We start from the raw sequence: 24,127 nt of genomic DNA, 5'->3' as shown, positions 1-24,127 counted from the left end.
CATGGTAAATCCCTGTTTTAGGACATCTACCATGGTAACTAATGAAGCTGAGCCTTTGAATACAATGCAAACTGAATTTCAGTACTATGATATCAAAGTACTATTGTTTTTACCAAATGACATCCTATCTTTACCATGGTAACAACACAGTAGTAATGCGTAATTGAATGCGTAATGACGATATGTACCTGATTTTGAAGGTGTTCTCTCATGAAAGGCAGTCTTAAGATGTGATAGAGTCTCTCTGCCGTCAGGTCTCTGCTCTGATCCAGAGTCAGTTCATAACTGCACAAGAATTCACATTCAAATGACGCGCAAAAGGCATTTAAATCTATTGAAACCGTTAACAAAATGTGCACAGACTCCATCAGGTGTCTGGAAGAAGAGGTGACCGTATATTTCATTTCATTTACTCAAGCTAACTCCTCTGAATGAGTCTTTAAGAAAGCATACCTGCTGGACTGAAACAGATCACACTTTGAAATCGCGTCCCGAAAAGCATCTTTAATCTCCCAGAATTCTCCATCCAGATATCTGGCAAGGCTGCTGGGTTGTTTTTGATCCATGGATGATAACAAGATGACTTGAGTTCGTCTTGTTTTTACTTTAAATGTAACTGTAACATTCCACTTCCGCGTTTGGATGATGTCATCGCGTTCCGCGGCAACACAGCCAATACCTTTTTTTTATTGCCAAACATATTAAAATATGAAATGCATAACTCTGCATTTTATTAAGTATAATAAACTAGTGGACAGTTGCTTAAGTTTGCTTTTTATATAGATTTCACCACAGTGAAGTAGATTAATATAAAACGGGTTTCAATATTATAAAATTATTAATTAGCCTATCATTATGATTGCTACAATTTTGTGTTATGCTGAATTCTAAAGGTTTTTCGTGGTTAATGTAAAAGGTTTACGTGATTATCATGACTGTGAATTTATAATTATTACAGTACAGCTATACCGGAGTCATAATGTCCTCTCAAGGTTGTTGCTCCTCCCATTCTTATCAATGGAACAGCCCGGCGCCGGAGCAAATAGACACAAAATAAACTATTGACTGCTTAACACAGGTCATCGTGGCCTTATGAACAAACATAACCACTTATGTGTTTGTCTGTCTTATCTATCTGTTTGTCTCTGTCTGTCTATCTATCTATCTATCTATCTATCTATCTATCTATCTATCTATCTATCTATCTATGTCTGTCTATCTATCTATCTATCTATCTATCTGTTTGTATCTATCTATCTATCTATCTATCTATCTATCTATCTATCTATCTATCTATCTATCTATCTATCTATCGGTCTGTCTATCATCTTAGAAAAAGCAGTTTTACATACATTCTAAATTAGACATTTAAAGACATTTTCTAAATGTCTGTTTAACATCAGACAGGAAATGTCTTAGAAAAATATTGCAGATGAGCAAACACTCTAAAAAAAATAATACATATTTCAGATGCAAGCCTTATATATCCATGATGTAGCCTATATGAGGGGACCAAACAAACTGACCTCTAAAATGACTTTTTATAATGACTAATAATGATGATGATGTCATGTTGAATATTAACTATATGTTTTGTAATGTATAGATTTTTACGAGTTATCTATGTGTATGTCTTTCTGTGTGTGTGTGTGTGTGTGTGTGTGTCTATTGATGTGTCTATTGATGTGCCACGCGCAGCTCCCTCATTGTTATTTCTGATATGAGTCTAGATGCACAGGCAAACAGTTCATCTATGAGCTCCTCTCCCAGACCAGATCCTGTGAAAGGACTGTGAACACGCATATACTGCACTAGTACCTCGAAACCAATCGCTTTAGCGGCTTTACCAACTGTGGGATCAGCACTAGGAATCCGCTAAGCGTTTATTTTCCTGTCCAGTCTCAAGCGCGCGCTCGATTTCCAGTCAGAAGATCTCCCGGCGAGAGGAAAGTGGATTTTACCAGTTTAAACAAGGTGAAAACACTACAAAACAATGTGGAGATCTCTCCTGCTTCTCACCTGTCCTCTGCTGATGTCTTTCTGCGGTGGTGTGTGTTTCGAGTGTCCTGAGATCTGCAGATGTTCTCAGAAGAGCATCACCTGTAACAGCGCGACAGAAAACATGAAGAGCAGAACTCACAGACTGTAAGCATGCATCTCTTCATCGTTTATGTTACTTATAACTATAGACGTTACTTAAAGTGGCACTTTCATTAACTCACTACACTTAACATTTCAGTGTATAGTAAGTATAGCTATTGGAAACCGGGATAAGTTGTCACATATGGCATAGGGTGAATTCAGGTTGTTTTGGACACTTTTTTCCATTGAGATAACTGGGAAAAAATGTCCCAACCAACCTGAATTAACCCCTATCTGTATTAATTTCCATATAAGTCTGGTTGGGGCAGGCTGCCACGTTTAAATTGGGGCAAGTTGTCTCATGTGCTTGATATGTTGTTTTTCATCAGCCAAAACAATGGATTAATATTTATGTATGGTATGTATGTTTTTGCTGTAAAGCATTCTAGATATGGATATGTTAAGTAAGAACATGACTCAAATCAGAATAAAAAACCCCAGCAGATTCTCATTATGACAACTTACTCCATAATGTGAGCTGTATTTAGACAATAATGGTGGTGTGTGTGTGTGTGTGTATATATTGACACATTCTCTGAAGTAAAAATCTATAATTATAAAATATTATAATAAAAGCATTTCAAAAGCAGTTGCACATCAAGTACAGTACATGATGTTCATTTCTTAGTGGTCATTAAAATAATGAATTGCTTATTAATACGACTAATAGGGACTGAGAAATAACCCATGAATAGTCTGTCGGCAGTGATTCACTGTGATAATAAATATTATGTACATGACAACATAAACCACACACCGCATCTCACACACCCAAATCTCTCAAGTTACCAAGTCATCTTAATTGTTTCATAATTATGTTTGCATGTTAGTACAGAATGTTAAATATGAAAAGGGGACAACTACAACATTTTATTTTAATGTGTGTTTTGGAGTGCCATTACCTCTTCTCATAGGACGAAGGGAGTGTGTTTGTGTTTGTGCTGCGTTCAATTTATTGTCTTCTCATTGTGTGGAAGTCTAACAACCGACACATAACCACAGCCCATATGATACAGTGGATGTCAAGTCACCATATAGCGCTTTTTACAATACAGATTGTATCAAAGCAGCTTCACAGTGATAACATGAAACTAATACAACAAAGTTTGTTTCTAGAAGAAAATTGCGTCATGGTCTATTAAGGAATATTAAATGTCCCCAACTAAGCAAGCCAAAGGCCAATGCAACAGTGACAAGGAACCAAAACTCCTTCAGTGACAGAATGGAGAAAAAAACCTTGGGAGAAACGAGGCTCAGACGCTCAGTTCTCCTCTGGCCAATGAACGAACAGTGTATGATTATGACTCAGGCAGCATTACAGGTCAGAAGTCAGATTGAATCAGAACATTCAGAGTATTTATCCAGTTCCGTCTGGTTGGAAGATCGGAGTCATCACACCGGTATGGAGACGAGTTTGTTGAGGATCAGTCGTGTTGATGAGGCCTTCACAGGGCTGATGAGGCTGGCACTTCAGGGATGCGTTGTGGACGTGTCCAGGCGCAGGTCCACCATCAGATCTGGATACGGCCCAGATCCGGCTGACTTCAGTAAACCTCGGAATAAACAAAAACTAACATTAGCGTAGATGCCATTCTTCTTATGATGTAACGAGTACATCAGGTGTTATTATAGGAAGTGTCCCCGGTTCCGGCCGACCTTTGGAAGACTGTTCCAAAGTTTAGGTGCTAAATAGGAGAAGGATCTACCGCCAGCAATCGATTTTGATATTCTAGGTATAATCAACTGGCGTTTTGTTTTGGACCAATTGGACTTTGTTTATTAAGCGTGCAAGGCAACCACCCATAATAACATTACAATAATCTATCCTTGAGGTCATGAACGCATGAACTAACTGTTCCGCATTTTTCATTGAAAGCATATGTTGTCATTTAGAAATATTTTTAAGATGGAAGAATGCGGTTTTACAGATGCTAGAAACATGGCTTTCAAATGAAAGATTGGTATCAAAGAGCACACCCAGGTTCCTAACCGGCGATGAAGACTTGACAGAGCAGCCATCAAGTGTTAGACAGTATGTTAATACGTGCAGAGGTTTTTTGCCCAAAAATTAGAAACTCTGTTTTTTCAGAATTAAGTAGTAGGAAATTACTAGTCATCCAAATTTTTATATCAGCTATGCATTCCGTTAATTTTGTGAATTGGTGCGTTTCGTCGGGGCACGAAGAAATATACAGCTGAGTATCATCAGCATAACAGTGAAAACTAATGCCATGCTTCCTAATGATATCTCCTAATGGTAGCATGTACAGGGTGAACAGCAGCGGTCCTAGTACTGAGCCTTGTGGTACTCCAAACTTTTGATCGATATGACATCTCTTCATTTACTGCTACAAACTGATAACGGTCAGATAAGTATGATTTAAACCATGCTAGTGCAATTCCACTAATGCCAACATAATTTTCGAGTCTATTCAAAAGAATGCTGTGGTCAATAGTATCAAATGCAGCACTAAGATCGAGTAACACTAATAGAGAGATACAACCACGATCGGATGATAAGAGCAAATCATTTGTGACTCTAATGAGAGCTGTCTCAGTACTATGATATGGTCTAAATCCTGACTGGAAATCCTCGCAGAAACCATTTCTTTGTAAAAAGGAACATAGTTGTGAGGATACTGGCATTTCTATTAATTTTGACAAAGAAGATAGATTCGAGATCGGGCCTGTAATTGACTAATTCTCTTGGATCAAGTTGTGTTTTTTTTTAATAAGAGTTTTAATCATAGCCAGCTTAAAAGTTTTCGTAACACATCCTACTGACAAAGATGAATTAATGATATTAAGAAGAGGATCTATGACCTCTGGAAGCATCTCTTTCAATAGCTTAGTCAGTATATGGGGTCTAACATACATGTTGTTGATTTAGATGATTTAATGAGTTTAGACAATTCTTCCTCTCCTATAGCAATGAATGAATGAAATTCTTCCTCAGGGAGACTGCAATGCAATGGATGTGCTTATATTATGGTTCTGTTTCATAAATAACCATCCCAAATATAGTCTAAACACATTTGACCCATTTAGTTATCTGAATAGTAAATAATTAGTTATCTATAGATACCCATTTATTATCTACAAAATGTACAAATAACAAGTCTGAATGGTCCCATGTGGTGTTTATACAAATATTAGGCTAATACTGTATGCATGATCAGTGGCCCAAAAAGTATTTGCACACATAAGTCTCAGTTTTTAGTTTTTAAATTTTTTTAGTTATTTTTAGCAAAACTTTTTGCTCCCAAACTATATTAATTCACAAAAGCATATTGGTTTCAGTTGAATAAAAAGCAAGATCATATCACTCTTTGATGTATCATTGTTCTCTCTACTTGTCAACTGATAAGAAACAAAATATATTTTAATTTTATTTAGTGCATTTTGAATAAACATTGTGTTAAGTAAGTGTTAGTCTCATTGACTACCTGTAATTATATTGTTTTTGTATAATATTTGATTCTACCCACCCTCCCTTTAAGGCAAGTCTGTTCCCTCGGCTATTAGGAAAATATAGAAACATGCATGCAGCTACATCTCCATCTGCTTGAACGAGGAAAGACTGAAATCTCTAGAACTATAATTGCTATAATTGCATTTTAAAAATGTTTCAAATCAGCAATAAATTCTGACAACAATTATATCATAAATACAGTATGGCCAAAAGTGATGTCAATTGACATCTTTATTCTTCACCCTTTATACAAATATTATAAAAGATGTGTTCAATATTTTGTAATCACATTATGTTATGCTTGGAGACAATTGTTTTATTTGTGTTAATAACGCAATGAAACATGCTAAATCATTTTTGGTCAGGCTGTCATACAAAGAAATTATGAACACATGCAAAAACAAGAGAGAGCAGACAAAATATTAATAACTGAATATGTTGTAGTCAATGTATGCTTTATGCATTTTTTTAATTTGAATAGTATGCATGTGTGAATAAAACCTGCAACTGTAATTTGCCTTTTTTTTTGTCAAATACTTTTGTCAGATGAATACCTTAACCAAGTTTAGTATTTTGTTCTTTCCTCATATTTAGAATATTTATTAAGTATAAAATAAATGGTAATTTAAAACAAATATCCCCTCCTGACATTACTTTTGGCCACTTCTGTCATTCTTCTTTCACAAATAACACTAAAAATCTTTATTTCCAGGCTGTTCCAGGTAATGCAAGTTTAAAAAAGGCCTCTATTAATACGGTGACAGACTCCTTCCTGCAATTTCTCCCATTTCGTTTTCTAGCTCAAGCCAGCATGCTAGAATGATCACAATAACCTTTTATAGTTTATTTTTGCTCTGAATACGTTAACAGATCTGTTAGCAGCTGTTAGTCCTGCTAAGGAGCAGTTGTGATGCAATACTCGCTTCTCATTATAGTCCTGCTTACGCATGTCACCTCTACCTTTTCTGAAAAAAGCAATGGGGGAGTTGTTGACTTGTGACAATCTTGAGAAAAGTAATATCCGAAGTAGACAGGTCAAGTGGTTTTGTCTGACTGACGGGCCTTGGCTTGCCATCATCACACCCACTGAGCTAAAAGTGTTGAGAGTTCGCTTAATGTCCTTGAGGCCTTGAAATCATTTTCTTCCTCTACTGAAACCTTGAGCCCTGATAAGAGTTGCATGCAATCAGGGACATGAGATAAATGAATAATGTCCTTAAAAATAAGAAAAATAACTGTGATCACACACCCACTTCATTACTACTTAAAAAAAACAAAAAAACGTTTTATCAATTGTTTATGTTTTTAATTTTTATGAGACAAATATGAGGCAAACATAATTGACACAGTTTTGGATCTGTCATAGTGTAATTATTTTTTACAGTGGCTCAAAAAATTATTTGGCTACCCAAGACACACTCAAAAATGTCATTACGCTAGTTAAAATACATTAGGTATAATATTTTCACATTTTAAAAAATACAAATATTGAATAATATTTTATTTTATAATATTAATTATTATTTAAAATCATTTAAATTAAAAATAATACTACTACTACTAATAATTATCATTATTATTATTTTGAATTTACTTCAGTCCATTTAAACCAGACTTTTATTTTGGCAGGTTGTAGTGAAGGGCTTTGGTTCTGGATGGTAGAATAGTTTTGAATTTGATTAATCGTACATCTTTGTTTGTGATTTATCAAATCAAAATTGGCAAAATATATTCTGCATTGTGCAGTAAACTCCATCCACGTTTTCTGCATTGCATAAACATATGGCCCAACAGGACGAATTATTCACTGATGCTATAAGGCCCTGATATACTCACGGCAAACTTCTTTTTTCGTTCTTCGCTTAAAGGTAAAATGAAGTTTAAAAATATGTGAGCACAGCGATATACTGTTAGAAAAGATCTGACTCTGCTGAGAGCAACTTTTAGATGAATATGTAAGTAATATGTGCTGTATGCTTTCCTCTCAATAACAAAATAAACACAACAAAATTAAGAAAACAGCAAGCATTTTATGTAATAACGCATAAGAAAAGCATCGGATCATAGCAAAAATGTCTGCACAGTGCACACGCTCTGCAATTCGGCACTCTAGTAAAGTCCCGTCACGTTTATTTATATAGCACTTCAGAGATGCTTAAAAATCAAGCAGATTTACAATATTAAGCATTTCAACCTGATTTTGTTCGAAATGACGTCACATCAGTTTCTTCAAATTTTTTTTGAAAGATAATTACGACTTTTTATCTCACAATTCTGACATTTTGTCTCACAATTGCGAGTTTACCTCTTGCAATTGCGACTTTATAACATGCAATTGTGAGAAAAAAAGTCAGAATTGTGAGATAAAGTCGCAATTATCTTAAAAAAAAAATGTATTGCGTGGCGGAAACAAGCTTCGGTTTTCACAGCCGTATAAATGTAACCGTTATGCTTAGTTCTGGCTTCGTTTTCATTGTTAGCCTTTCTTTTCTTTTCGTTCTAGTTTTCTGATCATCAGTACCATAGACACTGTTAGGGTTAAGGTTCACTTTCTGTTATTAAAGTCTATTTGAATCAATCAATTCCCCAAAGAACCTTTCAGTGAACAGTTTACTTTCTAAAGAACCTTTACTCCACTATAAAGAACTTTTTGTGCAAAGATTGTGGAAAGATTTCAAGGATGCTAAAGGCTCTTCTTCGAACCATCAAAACCAATAAAGAACCTTAAAGGGATAGTTCGCCCAAAAATGAAAATTTTTTGAAGACACAAAAGAAGATATTTTGAAAAATGTCGGTAACCAAACAGTTGATGGACCCCATTGACTTCCATATAGGAAAAAAAAATACTATGGAAGTCAATGGGGTCCATCAACTGTCTGGTTACCGACATTTTTCAAAATATCTTCTTTTGTGTTCAGCAGAAAAAAGAAATTCATACAGGTTTGAAACAACTTGAGGGTGAGTAAATGATGACAGAATTTTCATTTTTAGGCGAACTATCCCTTTAAAGACGCTCTGTGGTGAAAATCAATTTTATTAATATGTTTTAAGACAAACCATGTGCAAATTCATAAGTCATGTTTTATAAGTCGTAAATTCATAAGTCAAACCATGTGCAAATTCATTGCTGAGTATTTTCTCCTTAAAACTGCAGTGAACCAAAGAACCAACCACACTAACAGAGCAATGTAGATATAGATATAGATATAGATATATATATATAGATCTTTGGTTTTTAATCTAACCAAACATGCCAAGTGTGAACACAGCCTTAAAGACCAGCTGGTGAAGTCATTGCAGAAATGGCTTAAAAATAGAAAGTTAGTTCTGAGAAAACTGGTTTGCAGATGACACTTGATATTTGATATTTAGACGTTTTCAAGTGTCCAAATTACCTTTTTTGTACATTTTGGCCACTGTGAATTTGTTCTTAGCATTAAAAATATTCAGAAAACTTATATACCAGATTCAACTTAAATGACATTTCTACATTAAAGTCCCCCTGTGGTGAAAATCCAGCTTTTAATGTTGATTATATGTGGTGTTTTAAATATGCTTTAAGACAAACCATGTGTAAATTCATAAGTCGACACCATTGCTGAGTATTTTCTCCTTAAAACTGCAGTGAACCAAAGACAGTCTCAAAAACACGCTTTGAAATCGCTGGTGTTTCTGACGTCACAAACTACCTTGTAACCAATCAGATCAACGTGTGATCGTCAACGAGTGGATCTCTGAGCTGAGTGAGTGAGTGGAGGCAGGGCTCATTTTCATATTCATAGAACCGCATATACTAAATGAGGCAAGGGTGTCGAGTTACATTCAAGATATTTTAAGACATGAAGAATTTATTTTCAAGGAAAAAACGTTTAAATGTGCCATTTTGGTGATAAAAGATGAGTTTTAAAGGATAAAATGATTGACTACAGGAGGACTTTAAGAACTTTTTCTATTGTTCAGATCCTTCCTTCGAAAATACTATTAAATATCAAAACAAATGGCATTTAATGATTAGCATTCCTTTCAGGATAAATTAATAAATCAAAAATCATACTTTTTTAGCACTTTAAACATTCTGTGAGGCTTCTGTAAGCATGTCCTGAAGACTAAATTCTAGTATGATCCATGATGTGAGCTCAGGAAAGGGAAGGCTAGGAACTCTGACAGCCTCCACTCCATCAACCGAACCGAGAGTCTTCGAGCGCTAACAAAGAGTCAGGCGGTGACTCCACACACACATCATTAGACCTGCACTGCAAGAGATGCATCAAGCAGCACTTCACAATTACAAACTCTGAGAGCACTGTGACCTTCCCTCAAAAACAACACCAAGTGATAATTATCCGAGTGCAAAGGTTCCAAACTCTTAAATGAAACACAACCCAGACATGCAAGACATAATGTGATGTAATTACTTGCAATTTGCATGGTCATTTTTAGCAGTGCATTGGAAAACTTGATTGTTGTTTTGATAATTAAGCAGGAAATTAATGTTGCTGAAAATAGAACAAACAGGGACACAAAATACTTCCTCATTCATATTCAAAATGTCATAAAACGGACTAACGCAACTTGAATTTGGAATAGCAGCATACTACTCTTTTTTTATAACGATATGACAGATATAGAAAGAGTGGCACAGTACTATTCTGAATATTATGATTTTTACAGGGTTAAATGAAGGTCAGTTCTCTGTCTCAGAGTGGAAGTGCTTTGCTGACGTAAAACGTCTTATCAAACATTTTAACCTAATTTTCCACAGAATATTAATTTGTTCCAGGATGCATGAAAATGTTTTAACACATTTAAGTTTTTTTTTACAAGAAAATGTGATTTGCTAAGGTTTTCGGAATAGTTAATGCCATGTGGTTGCTGTTCAGGATCAGGGGTTTATTCAAATTTATTCACATTGTGAAATTATTATTCATTCATCCTGTGCATCTCAATTTCAGAGTTTTGAAATACATCTCTCTGAGAACCATCAGCAGTCGCAGTTTCGACCGCCTGAAAGGAGTAAAATCAATGTGAGTACTAGGCTAGTCATCGTTTTTTGTTTTTTTTATTGTGACAGATAACCAGAGGTTTAGCATTTGCACTGAAGGGAAATGCCATCCATCATCACTGCCCTCCGAGCCAACAGGTTCATCTCCACATCATGTGATCTGTGAAGAGAATATTTGATGTTCACTCCCTTTTTCAGAACGCACAGAGTCGAAGGAGCTTTCAATGCCAATTTTCCCCTGCAAGCTCTTTGAAAAAGCTCAGGACATCCAAGTTAGGAGGAACAGTTTGAACGCTTGCACAGAATAGATTATTCTTTGGCTGAATAGCGAGCATTAAAAGGAGCAGTATTTTATCAATTCCAGTTATAATATCACACAATATCAAAGAATCTTTCTCTCTTGGAATTGAATTTTTGTGCCAAAAAGAAGCATCTCTTTCCCTAGGAAAGGCCTTAAAAAGGTGTTTGGATTACATGGGGTTTACAATGAAAAACTCATACTAACCTTTATAAATCTTTTTAAGTCTAAAATGCAAAACTTTATAATGAAACCACAACCTGAATTAGAATGTAAACAAATGCAATGCAATTAGACATAGTTAAATAAATGAACATAACAGATATTATAGTGAAAACTATTTCATTTTTATTAGAAAGTAGATGTTATTTATGTTGCTTTTCGTAAGTGAATATTTTATGAACATTAATATATATATATATCAGAATAGACAAGAGTTCCAGACAATTATCAGGATGTTTGTGTTATTCCTTCTCATTGGAATTCATATATTTGTTATTATTGTATATCATATATATTGTTATTATGATTGTACCGTTCAAAAGTCTGTGGTTGGTATGATAAAAAAAAAGAAATTGATACTTTATTCAGCAAGCATGCATTAAATTAATCAAATGTGACAGTAAAGATTTTAATTGTTACAGAATATTTCTATTTCAACATTAATAAGAAGAAATGTTGATATTATACATTTCAAATTATATTAAAAAATGTACATGCTCTGTAAGCTTCATCCATCCAAGTTTCTGATGGTGCACGATTCATTTATTCAGTTTTATCAGCACAAATAAATGCATAAAATGATGTATTTTGGGACACATTTCACCTCTCATTTTCATTCACCTGTTGTTGTTTTTTCACCCAGAGAAATCTCCCAGAGCATATCATTGGAAACCATCGAGACAGAAGCATTCAACACCCTTCTGAATGTCTCAGAAATGTAAGAAACCACTCAAGGAACAATGAAAGTGATTCATGGATAATTTACTCGATTTGCGTGCATTTCTTAATGACTGTATTTAATTACTGTCCGTGACTATAACCTACTGGAACAAAATCTTCTCTGACAGAGTCTTTTCATAGTAATGTGTCATTTGTTTATGATTTATAATGCAAGAATTTGTGTCACAGCTCAATCCAGAACACGCGGAGTCTCGTTCACATCCACCAGCGGGCGTTCAACCACCTTCCCAAGCTGAGATACCTGTAAGTAGCCCATAATCCCTGTTTTCCTACAGCAATCACATTTTAATTAACATAAATCAGAAATTAATATTCTTAAAACCCAAGGAGTTAACATAACTCAGACCAGTTGGGAAAACCGATTGCCTTAAACCATTTAAGTAAAAAAAAACCTAGTACTGTGTACATATTCCAGTTGATTCCCCATAATAATGTTAAATTAAGCTATAAATCCAACTTAAAGTCCCCCTGTGGTGAAAATCCAGCTTTTAATGTTGTTTATATGTCTATGTGGTGTTTTTAATGTGCTTTAAGACAAAGCATGTGTAAATTCATAAGTCGACACCATTGCTGAGTATGTTCTCCTTAAAACTGCAGTGAACCAAAGACAGTCTCAAAAACACGCTTTGAAATCGCTGGTGTTTCTGACGTCACAAACTACCTTGTAACCAATCAGATCAACGTGTGATCGTCAACCAGTGGATCTCTGAGCTGGTGCGAGTGAGTGGAGGCGGGGCTCATTTGCATATTCATAGAACCACGTGTACTAAATGAGGCAAGAGTGTCGAGTTACATTTAAGCTATTTTAAGGCATGACAGATTTTTTTTTTTCAAGGAAAAACCGTTTAAATATGTAATTTTGGTGATCAAAGATGAGTTTTAAAGGATCAAATTATTGACTACAGGGGGACTTTAAATACTTTGTGTAGCTGAAACTTTGTTAAATTGCATAAAGTAGTAGGTCATCCGGGTACTTACCAGGTCCCGGATTCATGTAGACGATACACTGATTCACGATCTCGGGAGATGATTGAGATGCACCTGTGACGCACCCAATTCCCTTTTGCTTTGTATTTCCACAGGAGCATTTCCAACACTGGCATAAGTGTATTCCCTGACCTGACCTCCATCTTCTCCCTGGAGCCTTATTTCATACTGTGAGTTTACCCTGTGGATTCATCTGTTTGAGAGATGGTGTATTGAGAACAAAGGATTGAAAGTAATAGTGAAGCTATAATTTAACCGTCTGCTATCCTTCTCAAGCTGACAGGAAATTAGGTGTTATGAAATTGACAGATACAGACTCTTTCAGAGACATATGAGTCAGAACACTGGATAAGAAAAGCACAGATGTATTAAATTAGGAGACTGATATGTTTTTGTCCATGAGTTTTGTTTTTGCAGCGAAGTGTCTTATTTTTTCTTGTTCTTTTTTAGGGATATTTGTGATAACCTCAACCTGCGTTCAGTCCCACCAAACGCTTTCAGCGGAATGACGAGTGAATTCACCACAATGTTAGTATCTCACACTATGGCATCTTGTTATGATTCAGGGCTGTTATCCCCACAAACTTTTTTTGTCAGCCGAACCTCGTTGACCTAAAATATTTGCTTAAAGCGCCACCTGAAATTTTAAGTTAATATTTTAATAATTTTAACAGCTCAGTCACATGTTTAGGGTTTTCTGATGTTGGTAAATGGTCACATGACATACAGGTACTCTACTGTTTAAAGGTTTGGGGTCAGTAGGATTTTTTGAAAAGAAATTAGTACTTTTATTTAGCAAGGATGCATTAAAATCAAAAGTGACAGTAAAGACATTTATAATGTTACAAAAAATTATATTTCTAATAAATGCTGTTCTTTTGAAATTTCTCTACATCCAATATCAAAATCCTGAGAAAATGGTTTACACAAAAATATAACTCTTTAAAGGGGTGGTTGATTATGATTTCACTTTTCTAACTTTAGTTAGTGTGTAATGTTGCTGTTTGAGCAAAAACAACTTCTGCAAAGTTACGACGCTCAAAGTTCAAAGCAAAGGGAGATATTTGCTTTTACAGAAATCGCTTTTTAAGGACTACAACAAACGGCTGGTAGAGACTACACGACATTCCTAAAATTTACATAAACCCCGCCCCCGGGAACGTGATTTATAGATTATCAAGACAGAATATGCTAATCAGTGACTAGAAGATAACTACACATAAGCGACATAAATTCATCAACTATCCATTCAGAAATTGTTGCTTCTACATGTTGTCACTTCTTCTTGGTTTGAACATAAAAGGCTAAAAGTTTTTGACATTTTCAGTGCATGTCTGTGTGAGGTAAAAGGACACAAGCTCTTGAAGCTCCGCACCCTGTGCCGGGAGCAGCAGCTCATTTGCATTTAAAGGAACACACACAAAACAGTGCGTTTTTGCTCACCCTCAAAAAGTGACAACTTTAACATACTACATAAAAATTACTGATATAAAAAATATATTTTGAGCTAAAACTTCACATACATACAGACTTATTTTACATCTTGTGAAAAGGGCATTATACCACCCCTTTAACATTGATAATAATAAGAAATGTTTCTTGAGTGGCAAATTAGAAGGATTTCTGATGGATCATGTGACACTGACAATAGATTTAGTCAACTAAAATCTAACAGTCAGTAAATAAAAAAACAAAAATAAGAACAAATAAAGATACAAATTAAATACACAGTGTTTCAGGTTGTCAGGTATTCAGGTAAGAAATACAAGAGAAATTGAATAAAGTAATCAGAGCTAAAATAACAGTGCATAGTCTTTCTTGGATAAACCTTTATTAAAACTTCTAAAGTTACTCAGTCAAGAGCAGTGAGTGATTTTATCTTTGTCTTTTGTTGTTTGAAATAACATTAAGGACTCAGACAGAAGCAGGTTTAGGCGTAATGGACTGTGTTTAAATGGAAACTCGCCAAAACGGGCAGTTCGATATTTTTTGTGTGTCTATTTGTCCTTGGAAATGCATGATAAACTTTTTGTCAATTTCTTCAACTGTCCCGGCCATTGTGCGGTCCTCATTGTCGAGCCCTGTATTGTATTGTACATTTCTTTGTGTTTTGCCAGAGATTGTTACATTGCTCGACACAGTTTACAAATGGTCTTGTTTTCCTTGATGTCAAGATAAGACATGAGAGTGTATGCTATTAACCCACCAGATCGATCAGTACGTTACCATTAAAACGTGCACATCTAACCTCCCTACCATGCAAAGAGATTAACTGTGACTAAATCTTTTCCCAAATCATCCCTTTTTCACTGTTTTCCACCCTCTATCTGACCCTAAGCAATAAAGGGACTCTTTGCAGATGATTTAAAGGCACTGTCGCTGTGCAACTCTTATTTGTGAGCTGTGAAATTGCTTTTGGATAAAGTACACTGTGTCATCCTTTAATATCAGCCTCTTTGCATTACCGTTGTGACAGATCCATAAAACCATTGTTCCTCAAACCATTAAGATCCGAATGAAACGATCAGGGATATGTTCTTGATTTAAATGATCTTTTTAAGTTTTGGACAGACTCCCAATGATATGACTCCTATAATAAACAAGTTCAACAAAACAAGGAATATTTTATTGGTGTACAAAAGCAAGAAAGATCGAAATTTTATGGGGCTACAGGCCTAATATAGTTGAATGACGGTCAGTTTTCTTAGATCATAGTGTTATTAATCAAATCTTGCTTAGTCTACGTAAGTGTATAAGACACTCAACCTTCAATCTGTATCTGAATGCAAACAAGATAGCACAGCCTTTAATATCAAACACTTCCTGAAGCACACAAACTTTTACATATATACATTTTAAACCCAAATTTTTGTACTTGAAATAATATTCAATACAACTTTGGTAAATACCATAGTATTTAAGTCATTGAAAATTTAAATTTAATGTCATTGTATGCTAATAAATGTTTCTCTTTCTCTCTCTCTTTTCAGGAATCTCTTTAACAATGGATTTCAAGAAATAGAAAGCCATGCATTTAATGGAACTATAATAGATAAACTGTAAATATTGACAAGTTATAAATACACTAATACCTATTCAGTATACTACGGTATGTGTGCTGTATAATCACTGTGTAATCTGTTTGTTTTGCAGAGTATTAAAGAACAACAGACATCTGCGTTTAATCCACGAAGACGCTTTTAAAAAAGCATTTGGCCCCACTACGCTGTAAGTGATACAACAGTGAAATACTTCTGCCTTTCTCTCGCAAATTCTGGCTCTTTACTTCACTGTTTCACCGTTCATCTTCTCTGGAGTGAACGCTTTGTGTCAGGTCTTATCAGATCTGGGGTGCATTACCTTACTCTAGACTAGAGCTTTACCACACCTGCCTTTAGCTTGAGCCTGAAGATCTTGATTGGCTGGTTTAGGTGGGATTGATTGCCAGATGAAGACTTGAGGAGCAGGTCATGACATGAGAAATCAAATTTGCCTTGATGTTTTCACATATAAGGGCGTTATATGTAAAAAGGTCAATAGCAAACCACAAACATCTAATTAATTCCTCATGGACAATTTCCTAAAAAATGTATTATCGCGCGAGCGGGTGGGGGCGCCGTGAGCGCTGAGTAGTGAGTTGTCATCGAAAAAGATGGTTACAACTAAAAATAGAAAAAGAAAGAGGGAAAAGGAGATGGTATGTGAAGGGATGCGACAGCAGCTAAATAAGTGGATGGTGAAAGGCAACAGGTAGGATTTAAAGTGTGACGTCTGTGCTTGGAGGCTTGCAAATATTCATGTTAACAGACATTAGTGCAGAAAGTGTGGCTGAAAAAGGCTGGTGAAACTTTAAATAACCATTGAATCAAAATAAAATGTTACTCTTATCTGTGAAATAAGCATGTGACCCGTTTCAACTCCACCACTCAAATAATCGGAATCGAGAATCGTTCAGAACCGGAATCAAATTGAATTGGAATCAGAATTGTTACAATCAAAACGATGCCCAACCCTAATTGTTACATAAACTATATTATAGTTAACAGAGAGGGTTCTAAAGGATATTTGTAGGCTTACTTTTGCATTTTAAGGCATTATGTTGCATTGGTTATAATGATAATGTTATTTTTTGTCAATTTGTAACTGTTTATTATATAATTAAAACATATAGTTTAAAACATATAATTATGGTAGGCCTACAGTGGCTGATATACCTTTATTATTTAAAGCCCATACATGATGATGTCCGGCACACTTATTTATTTAATTATTTAATTATTATTATTATACGCCAAAATTGTTGCTGCATAACCCTCTGACACTGGGTAGTTGTGCCCCTGACAATAGGGAAGAAAAGACTAGCGCAACTTCTGTTTCATGCCAACTAGTAATGGGTCGGTCATGATTTTATACCTGTATTTATTTATTTATTTTTCTTTCCTTGCACCCCCTCTAAAATGGTTAAAGAATGTTTGTTTTGTTTGTTGTTATTGTATGTGATATATATACACACATGGACATTTATGATGGAGATATGATTGGAAAAGTGGATATTTTGTAATAGGCATTTTATTGTTCCCTATTTGGTTTTGTAAATTTATATTGTTCAATAAAAATTAAAAAAAAGACCATTTTGGACTGGATCGCAGCCTAATGCCAGAGCCCGTCTATGGAGAGCCTGGCCACTCCCTATTAAGTCCTATTGTACCGAATTTTGGTTGTAGTTCCACCAGAGATCCACTGGGGGCGATCGCCCATGAGTGCAGAATGAATGGGAGTCTATGGGGCTAGACGGCTAAATTTGTCTCTTTCACCCGATTGCCGTTGAGAAATCTCAGATTTGATTCTAGGTTTTGCAAGTTCAACATGGGTTATAGGTCGAAAGTTGAATGAACGAGTACTTATGTCCTTTTCGATTTCTTACAGGTTGAGTTGTTGTTGCCCATAACACGCTAGCATTCTGCTAATGAACGCTGATTGGTCAGTGAAGGACTGATTACGACCAGAGATACTGCTTGATGGCATCGTGTGTGTGTGTGTATTTTCGGCGTGGTCTTTTAAAACAGCAAAACAAAAACTCTTCTAGCACGTGTGTTTACCTGTGTCAGCTGTGTTGTGTGTTTGCCTGTGTCAGCTGTGTTGTGTGTTTACCTGTGTCAGCTGTGTTGACGATGCCTCGAGAGAAAAGAAAGTGCAGAGCGCGAAAGCACCAAAGTGGCTGAAGGATTGCCGTAAAGCAGTATCTCTGGTCGTACGATGTGTATGACGTCATTGACATTTTAAAAGACTTTTTAAAGCAAATAAGTGACTCTAAAAAATCTAACAACCAGCAATGTGTAATTTCTTTGCATCTCCTTTCGAATACAACATTCAAATTACTAGACAAAAAATTATATCCTGAGAAAAGTGGATTTTGAGGGGTATAGCCCCATAGACCTCCATTCATTCTGCACTCGTCCTGTGAGCGCCCTCTTATGGAGCCAGAGTGGAACTGCAACCAGTTCAGAAGCCGGAAGTTTACTGAGAGTGGAAGTTCTCCCCTTATTAGACATTCTCTGCTAATGCCAACTTCAATTCAGCATTTCACTCTCTGTTGTTCACCAGGGATGTTTCGTCTACAGCGTTGGAGACACTGCCCTCTCATGGTCTGGAGTCTGTGTTGATGCTAGTGGCTCGCTCAGCGTTCGCTCTGAAGAGACTGCCTCCGCTGACGGGACTGAAGAGCCTGAGAGAGGCACAGCTCACGTATCCCAGCCACTGCTGCGCTCTGCTCAGCTGGGACTCACACAGGTCTCAAATCAGTTTATGTGTCATAGTGGAGTAAAATATTCCTCTCATCTTATTCCATCGCCGTTTTGAATAAGAGCATCACTGGCACTTCTTCCTTAGAGAACATCATAAAATTAAGCTCCGACTTGACATTTATCTCTGATATTATGATTCACTGTTCAGATTTAAAGCAGAGGATTGTCAGTGTAATTCAATTCCTTCATTTTCTGGTTTTCTTACAGGGAGGGTTCTGTTATTGCCGCATTGAGAAATGGATCATCAAACTGTGGCGACAACAGTGAACCGGCTAAGTACGTTTGGTTAGTCTGATGTAGAAGTGACATGTTTTGTTTTATTGTTGTACCTATAAGTAAATGATTATAATCTTCTTTATAGATTCAGCAGGCCCATTAGAAAATTAATTTTCTAAATGAAATATTTTAAATATGTCAGCTGGTAACCAGCTAGCAACGAATAAGAGCAAATGGAGACTTCAAGACAAATTAAGTATTCTGCTTCTCAAAAAAAAAGAGATTTGTATCCTCTCGAGTCGTCAAGAATGTCTCCAGCTGTGCTCCGATTTGCCAGGATAGCAAAGTCTGCAATCACGTCTGAGATCTCAATATGAACTTGGTATTCAGACCATATTAATATGCAATCCATATTAATTGTACAGCTCTTTACTCTTGACGTACAGTACTGTGCAAAAGTCAGGAAGGTTTCTTCAGGAGTCTTGGAGATGTTGCCGCAGTTCTTCTGGATTTAGTGTGTCTCAGTTTTTTCATGTAATCACAGACGGACTTGATGATGGTGAGATCAGATCATACCGGCTGTTGTCAGACTCCTTGTGCATACACAAATCTCACTGGATTATTACAATTAATGGCAAAATTAATGTTTGGAAATGTAAACTGATATTTTCTTCTGACACAATACAGCAAGATGCAAATAACTGGCTTAAATAAAACAAAAACTGGTTGAAAATACTAACATGCCTTAGACTTTTACACAGTACTGTATATCAGAAATAAACTGATTTTTGCTATTTTTATAACTGTCAAATCATTTTTGATGAAATGTCTGTTACAATTTTTCTGAATGTTTTTAGAAGATTCTAAAAATGGACTCCATTACGTTTCCTAAGCTATAATACAAGCTTAACCTCTCTAATTTTAGTATCATTGATATACTATTATATTTTATATTAATATTTTTATTTTAAAGTTTTAGTAATTATGTTGGGGATTTGTCATTTTATTCTGTTTTTTTTTTAAATATGTCTATAGTTTTTTATTTTAGTTTGTTATTTTAGTAAGTTTAATTATTTAGTTAATTATTTAATTATTATTATTTAGTAAGTTAAACTAAATGAAAATGGTACCAATAATGGTAAACATTACTATTTTTAATGTTTTTGAAAGAAGTCTCTTATGCTCATCAACCCTGCATTTATTTAATCAAAAATACAGAACAAACTGTAATATTGTTAAGTATTATTACAATTTAAAATAATGGTTTTCTATTTGAATATACTTTAAAATATAATTTAATTATGTGATGCAAAGCTGAATTTCCAGCATCATTACTCCAGTCTTCAGTGTCACATGATCCTTCAGAAATCATTTTATCATCAATGTTGGAAGCAGTTGCTGCTTGATATATTTTATAAAATGTGATACATTTTCAGGATTCTTTGATGAAAAAAAGTTACAAAAGAACAGAACATCAAAAAGAACAGCATTTATTTAAAATATAAATATTTTGTAACAATATACACTACTGTTCAAAAGTTTGACGTCAGTAATTTTTTTCTTCTTTTTTAAAAAAAAAGAAGAAATTAATACTTTTATTCAGCAAAACAAGTTTTATATTATTAGAAAAGATTTATATTTTGAATAAATACTGTTCTTTTTAACTTTTTATTCATCAATGAATCCTGAAAAAAGTATCAGTTTCAAAAAAAAATATTAAGCTGTTTCCAACATTGATAATAACTGAGTATCAAATCAAAGGATCATGTGACACTGAAGACTGGAGTAATGATGCTGAAAATTCAGCTTTGATCACAGGAATAAATTACAATTTAAAGTATATTAAAATAAAAAACATTTATTTTAAATTGTAATAATATTTCACAATATTACTGTTTTTTCTGTATTTTTGATCAAATAAATGCAGCCTTGAGACTTCTTTAAAAAACATTAAAAATGGTAATGTTTCCAAACTTTTGACCGGTACTGTATAAACACACATAACTCTACTTAGGTAAAGTGTAATATTGTGTAATATTTTCCCAATACTGTGTCATTGACCATTTCCACCCCTGTGTCCTCTCCTCAGTCCATCTGAGATCGATGATTCTCTAATGCTGGACGATCCTTTTGCATCCGACATCGTTGGATCCACATCAGCTAAAGACACTTTTGGAAATGCAATAGAGTTCTATTACCCAGATCTGGGCCCGTGTCAGCGCCAACCAGCCCTGCAGTGCATCCCCGAGGCGGACGCGTTCAACCCCTGCGAGGACATCGCCGGCTTCGGGTTCCTGCGCGTGGCCATCTGGTTCATCAACGTCCTCGCCATCGCCGGCAACCTCACGGTGTTGCTCGTGATATTCACAAGCCGCTGCAAACTGACCGTCCCGAGATTCCTCATGTGCCACCTGGCCTTCGCCGACCTCTGCATCGGTGTGTATCTCCTTATGATCGCGATCGTGGACCTCAGGACACGTGGACACTACAGTGAACACGCTATTGAGTGGCAAACAGGAGTGGGATGCGGCATCGCCGGGTTTCTGTCCGTTTTCGGCGGCGAGTTGTCCATCTACACGTTGTCTAGCATTACCGTCGAGCGCTGGCACACGATCACGCACGCTCTCCGACTAGAACGACGTCTGGGATTGAGCCACGCTTCTGCGATTATGATCGGCGGATGGTTGCTCTGTCTAGCATTGGCTCTGCTTCCCTTGATGAGCGTTAGCAGCTACAACAAGGTTAGCATGTGTTTGCCGATGGACATTGAGACTCCTTTATCCCAAGCCTACGTTATGCTCCTGCTGCTTTTCAACGTCAGCGCTTTCCTGGTGATTTGCGGATGCTACGTGTGCATTTACACGGCCGTCCGTAACCCGGAGTTCCCGGGACGCGCCGCGGACGCCAAGATCGCTAAGCGTATGGCAGTGCTAATCTTCACTGACTTCCTCTGCATGGCGCCCATCTCGTTTTTCGCCATTTCCGCGGCGTTCAAAGTCCCACTCATCACGGTGACCAACTCTAAGATCCTCCTGGTGCTCTTCTACCCCATCAACTCGTGCGCAAACCCATTCCTCTACGCCATCTTCACCAGGGCCTTCAGGAAAGATGCATGCGACCTGCTGAGCTCCATGGGCTGCTGTGAGAGCAAAGCTAGCTTGTATCGAATGAAGACGTATTGCTCGGAGAACATCAACCGAAGCAAAAGCAGCTCCGGCTCCAATGCGAACTCCAAAGCCCCTCGTGCCGTCATGTGGATGTCCAGCTTTCCTCATCTAACACCTCGACCGCAGGTGCAAAAGGTCTAGGGAAACGGGACACATTCAGACTCGGCTAATTTACACATGATTTTATTTTCTTGGTGTTCTGCCCATCTATCTTAGAGACTCGGGGAAGATGGTACCATTTTCAAGAGGACTCATTTTGCAGCTCATTTTCACTCAATGACTTACAGTTCAGAAGACACACAGGTCTTTAGAGAGAGAATGAAGCACCCAGAGAGGCTGTTGTTAGTGGGTAAATGCAGCAAAAAGCAGCATTATGTCACAATTTCTACAAGATCTGTAATTTTTACAGATATTGATTGTAAGGTGGCAAGCATCAGTCTGGGTTTAAAGGGGTCATATAATGCCATTTTTGTACAAGCTAATATGATTCTTTAGGGTCTAAATTAAAAGTTTGTAATATACTTTAATAAAAAATTCTCATTAGTATTGTAAGAAAACACTCATATTACCTGGTCAAAAACAGCTCTGTTTTCAGCACGCCGTTTCAGTGCATGTGTCTTTAAATGATAATGAGCTTTGCTCACCCCGCCCCTCTGTTCTGTGCGTACACCGTAACACAATAACCATAACGCGTTGTTCATTATAAACGTGGGATTATGAATTATATTGAGAATGTCGTACATAGAAAACATGCTGTAATGTACCCTGAGTGTAAAAATAGCTGCATTCATCGTGAAGCGTGCAGCAAGCAATTTGCAAAGATTTATTAATATAAAGATTAATATAAAGGTTAATAAAACATTACACTCACTTCTTCTTCTGGAGGTGCAGCAGGAACACGAATAGTTGGTACCGATCCTTTTTTCAGGAGCAGCTTCTTAGCAAAACCAGCTTTATAACATTACTGGCCCTCGTTTGTAAAGCAGTCTCTGGTGTGTGAAATGATTTGCGCAAACATGAAAGCATTGACGTTGATCGTGGGGAATATTTCCTTTGAAAACAAACTCAGCCACTGCGTCTTCAGCGGTTCGGATTTAGGAACATCAAAATGACTGCTGTGATCGTTTTTACACCCAAGAACAGAACACCACAATCGCTTAGACGCCATTCTGCTTATAGACAGTGCTCCAGCGTATCAACAATGACGCGCGGACTATGATTGACAGCTCACTCACGAGCGAGGGCGGGTCTGTGTTGAAACGCTGCTGTCAATCAACAATCATGGGAGGGGCGTCGATTTTGTGACGTCACACGGTCGAACGGCTTGATTTGAGACGGGAAAACATATAAGAAGATAAAAAAAAAAACACTGGATGGATTTTTATCATTTTATGATGGTTGTGTACAGGCACTGCCAACACACATTTCAGTATAATCAACTTGTAAAAGTGCATGTACCATTATATGACCCCTTTAAGTCATTTTCAGTAACTCTTTGCATGCATTTTGGTGTCAGAATTAAACCTGATTATTGCATGATTGCTGTAAAATAGTCAATGTAAGGCTTTTTAATGTGAAAAAGAGTTTCTTTATTTTTTAAGTTATATAACTTATCTAGTTGCAATCACGGATGTTTAAAGAACACATTCCACAGCTGTTGTTTTGCACCATGGAAGAGAGCGCCACTTTGTGGACAAATCCAATTATTGTTCTAAAAACATTACAAATGAAGGTCATTTTTATTATTATTACCATGTAGTATTTGAAATCAAATAAAAATGAAAGCAAAATGTAATTGCAGTCTTTCATTATGTACTTGAATTCCTCAAACCCATAATAGTGTATTTGACTCAGGGAATATATTTGAGTCAGGTCATTTTTATTTGTATAGCCTAGAGCTTTTCAGATTTATATTTATAAAGCACATTGAAGCAGAGCATTTTTTTTTTTATTATTATTATTTTTTTGTACATATTGTTTCAAAATAGTTTCACAGAAAAGTTTAGCAGACCTAAACAATGTCTGAATGGAGGGAAAAAGTCAACAACACTGTACAAAACAAATCAAGTGCAGTAC

The 24,127-nt window shown here is 36.2% G+C and overlaps 2 protein-coding genes across 2 annotated transcripts in view; one reads left to right on the top strand and one right to left on the bottom strand.

Annotated features, from left to right (window-relative positions):
- acoxl (acyl-CoA oxidase-like) overlaps nucleotides 1-626 on the bottom strand; it is a 39,184-nt gene extending 38,558 nt beyond the window's left edge. Inside the window, exons 1-2 of the mRNA XM_084093766.1 lie at nucleotides 454-626; nucleotides 189-285 (exon numbers count right to left, since the gene is read on the bottom strand). Coding sequence (XP_083949892.1) covers nucleotides 189-285; nucleotides 454-566 — 210 coding nt within the window. The 5' untranslated portion in view covers nucleotides 567-626. The remainder of the gene's footprint in view (nucleotides 1-188; nucleotides 286-453) is intronic.
- A 1,270-nt stretch (nucleotides 627-1,896) lies between these two features.
- On the top strand, nucleotides 1,897-23,823 carry lhcgr (luteinizing hormone/choriogonadotropin receptor). The gene is made up of 11 exons (XM_084094061.1): nucleotides 1,897-2,145; nucleotides 10,567-10,638; nucleotides 11,780-11,854; nucleotides 12,046-12,120; nucleotides 12,960-13,034; nucleotides 13,315-13,392; nucleotides 15,855-15,923; nucleotides 16,018-16,092; nucleotides 18,469-18,654; nucleotides 18,876-18,944; nucleotides 20,974-23,823. The coding sequence occupies exons 1-11, from the start codon at nucleotides 1,994-1,996 to the stop codon at nucleotides 22,190-22,192; spliced, it is 2,145 nt and encodes a 714-aa protein (XP_083950187.1). The 5' UTR covers nucleotides 1,897-1,993; the 3' UTR covers nucleotides 22,193-23,823.
- Nucleotides 23,824-24,127: the final 304 nt, after the last annotated feature.

This window comes from Abramis brama (genome assembly GCF_963993115.1).
Source record: "Abramis brama genome assembly, chromosome: 19".
NCBI lineage: Eukaryota > Metazoa > Chordata > Actinopteri > Cypriniformes > Leuciscidae > Abramis > Abramis brama.
The sequence above is the reverse complement of the archived record's forward strand: the minus strand, read 5'-3'. Positions and strand labels throughout refer to the sequence as shown.